At 44.1% G+C, this 2378-nt stretch overlaps 2 protein-coding genes across 2 annotated transcripts; one reads left to right on the forward strand and one right to left on the reverse strand.

Annotated features, from left to right (window-relative positions):
- Positions 1-25: 25 nt before the first annotated feature.
- Positions 26-834, reverse strand: SARC_14411 (hypothetical protein; the record flags this gene model as incomplete). Its single annotated transcript, XM_014291451.1, has 1 exon — positions 26-834. A coding segment is annotated over one exon (809 nt), but the record flags the coding sequence as incomplete, so codon positions are not given.
- Positions 835-1601: 767 nt separating this feature from the next.
- SARC_14414 (hypothetical protein) lies at positions 1602-2065 on the forward strand (the record flags this gene model as incomplete). Its single annotated transcript, XM_014291452.1, has 2 exons — positions 1602-1790; positions 2009-2065. 2 exons carry the CDS (start codon positions 1602-1604, stop codon positions 2063-2065), a joined length of 246 nt encoding a protein of 81 aa, XP_014146927.1.
- Between the last annotated feature and the right edge of the window lie 313 nt (positions 2066-2378).

Consider the following 2378-nt stretch of genomic DNA (forward strand, 5'->3'; position numbering starts at 1 on the left):
ATACACGCCACCCAAACCCGCGCACTCACCTGTACGTACACTGACACTCGTGCGCATCTCCACATCCTCCCACAAAGCACAGCAGTCGGTGTGTGTCCAGTCGTACATACAGCTGCAGCAAAGCAATGTCCACAGCCCTCAACCGCTGGTCTCTTCTGTCCCCTTTTGCCAATGTCTTGGCTCTCCCGTGTGTTTCTCCTGAGAGTCTCTCCGTCCCTTCCGTGGTCCTTGGGGTGGCACTTGTCGGATGTGTCGTATCCACCCCTTCTGCAGGATGTGTCGTATCTACCTCTTCTGCAGTCTGGTTTTCCGGCGTGGTCTCACCCGTGGTCGTATTCTCCCCATCCCCAGCCTGCTCACTCTGGCCCTGTTGGCGGAGTGTGTGGGTCTGTGTGTCCGCAAGTTCGCCATTACCCACAAATCTCTCTCTCTCCGCTTTGCCAGCATCCGATACCCTCGACATCCCGTCCTCGACCCGCTTTGTCCCGGTATTCTCATCCGCTTCAGCCAACACCCCCTCCCCACCTTCCCCTTCCCCTAGACCTGTACCTTTATCTACCAACCCCTCGCGCCGCGCGATGTGGTCAGCGGGACAGTTCGGTACTTCCGCAATCAGATCGGCTCGCACGCGTTCCAGATACTTGGTCAGGGCCACCAGTGCATGGGTCAAGTCCTCAGGACTAGCAGAGCTTAGTTGGCTTCGTGCTTGGTCTATGATTTGTCCTCGAGCTGTTCGGTTGGCACCTTTGCGATCGCCTGCAGCGGGGGCAGGGCTGTCCTCCTGTCCTGTTAAATTGGACAGGTCAGGGTAGAGCTGTATCACTTCGGCTGGGTCTGTGGAATAGTGTTGGGTTTTAGGGTTTTAGGGTTTTAGTAAATGGACAGGACGATGAGTGCCTCTGAGTCTTGGAAGGGGTCACCATTTTACGAGAGTGGTCTAAAACGAAAGGTGGTAGGTATCGAGATATGTAAAAAGAATCGGGAATGGTGCTACAACTATGTTATCCGGTTTATAAATAACAAACTATTAATTAATATGATATTGAAGTATGAAATTAATAGAATTTAAGATTGGCATTGCTGCAACCAAAACTAAACTAATTCTCGATTAAAGGCCGAAACATACGGTTGTACACACCTGAACATGCAGACACAGACACAGACACAGACACAGACCCAGACCCAGACACAACCATATATATATGGGTATATATATACACAAATATATATTTGTAGATATATTGTGTCTATATATCTATATAATAATATAGATATAACAATATATATATATATAAATATATATATATATAATATTAATAATATATAACAATATACATAATAGTATAGACATATATATATATATGATAGTATATATATACGTAATATATATATATATATGTAAATAATAATAATAATAATAATAATACTCATATATAATAATATATATTAACAATAATAATAATAATATTAATATTAATAATAATAATAATAATAAAAATTTTATATAAATATATATATTTATATATTTATCAACTATAAAATTCGTAGGATTTTTAATAACTTTAAAAATCGGGGAAGCTCTGAAGTTTTTTGGAGTCAGGATGGAAGCATTCGTGACTGCACTCGAGAGTAAAGTCCTCGCCCGCGACGCCGAACGTGAAGAACGAATGCAAGCTGTGATTAACCTCTGTGATCAAGAACAGGCAGAGAAAGACGAAGCCCACACATCGGAGATCCAATGTTTGAAGACTGGCCTTGTATCCATGAACGAACAGGTCAATGTCAAGAAGGTAAAACACATAGATAGACGGCTAGTCTTCGAACCTTGCATCTTGGATGCGTGGGCTTCGTCTTCCTCTGCCTGTTCTTGATAACAGAGGTTAATCACAGCTTGCACACGTTCTTCACGTTCGGCGTCGCGGGTGAGGACTTCTCTACTCGAGTGCAGTCACCAACGCTTGCATCTTGACGTCGGTTTCTCCATCGACACTCGTGTTCGTCTTGATAGGTTCATCAGCCGGGGATATCCAAGTCATCCTTAGTTCGCTTAGTCGAGGGGTCTTAAGAAAGAAGGTTTCTTTGGGTGTCTTGTTCGTCGATGGTGAGGTTAAGGCCGGAACTCCCGTGGTTGGGCTGGGTGTTCATGGCGACGTTGAAGACTTTGTTGTGTTGTCTTATTCGCTGGTGGTTATGTGGACTGTTGTTCTTTGTCCTGTTTGAGTCCCTTTTTTATACGCGAAACTGGCGTCGTCTTTGTCCGCCGGCTGTCGGACTGTTGACCCCAGGCAGGAGGAGTCTAGGACTCGACTTTAAAAAACTCCAGAGCTTCTCCGATTTTTAGAGTTATTAGAAATCCTACGAATTTTTCAGTTGATATA

This window comes from Sphaeroforma arctica, assembly GCF_001186125.1.
Source record: "Sphaeroforma arctica JP610 unplaced genomic scaffold supercont1.4593, whole genome shotgun sequence".
In the NCBI taxonomy this organism is placed as follows: Eukaryota; class Ichthyosporea; order Ichthyophonida; genus Sphaeroforma; species Sphaeroforma arctica.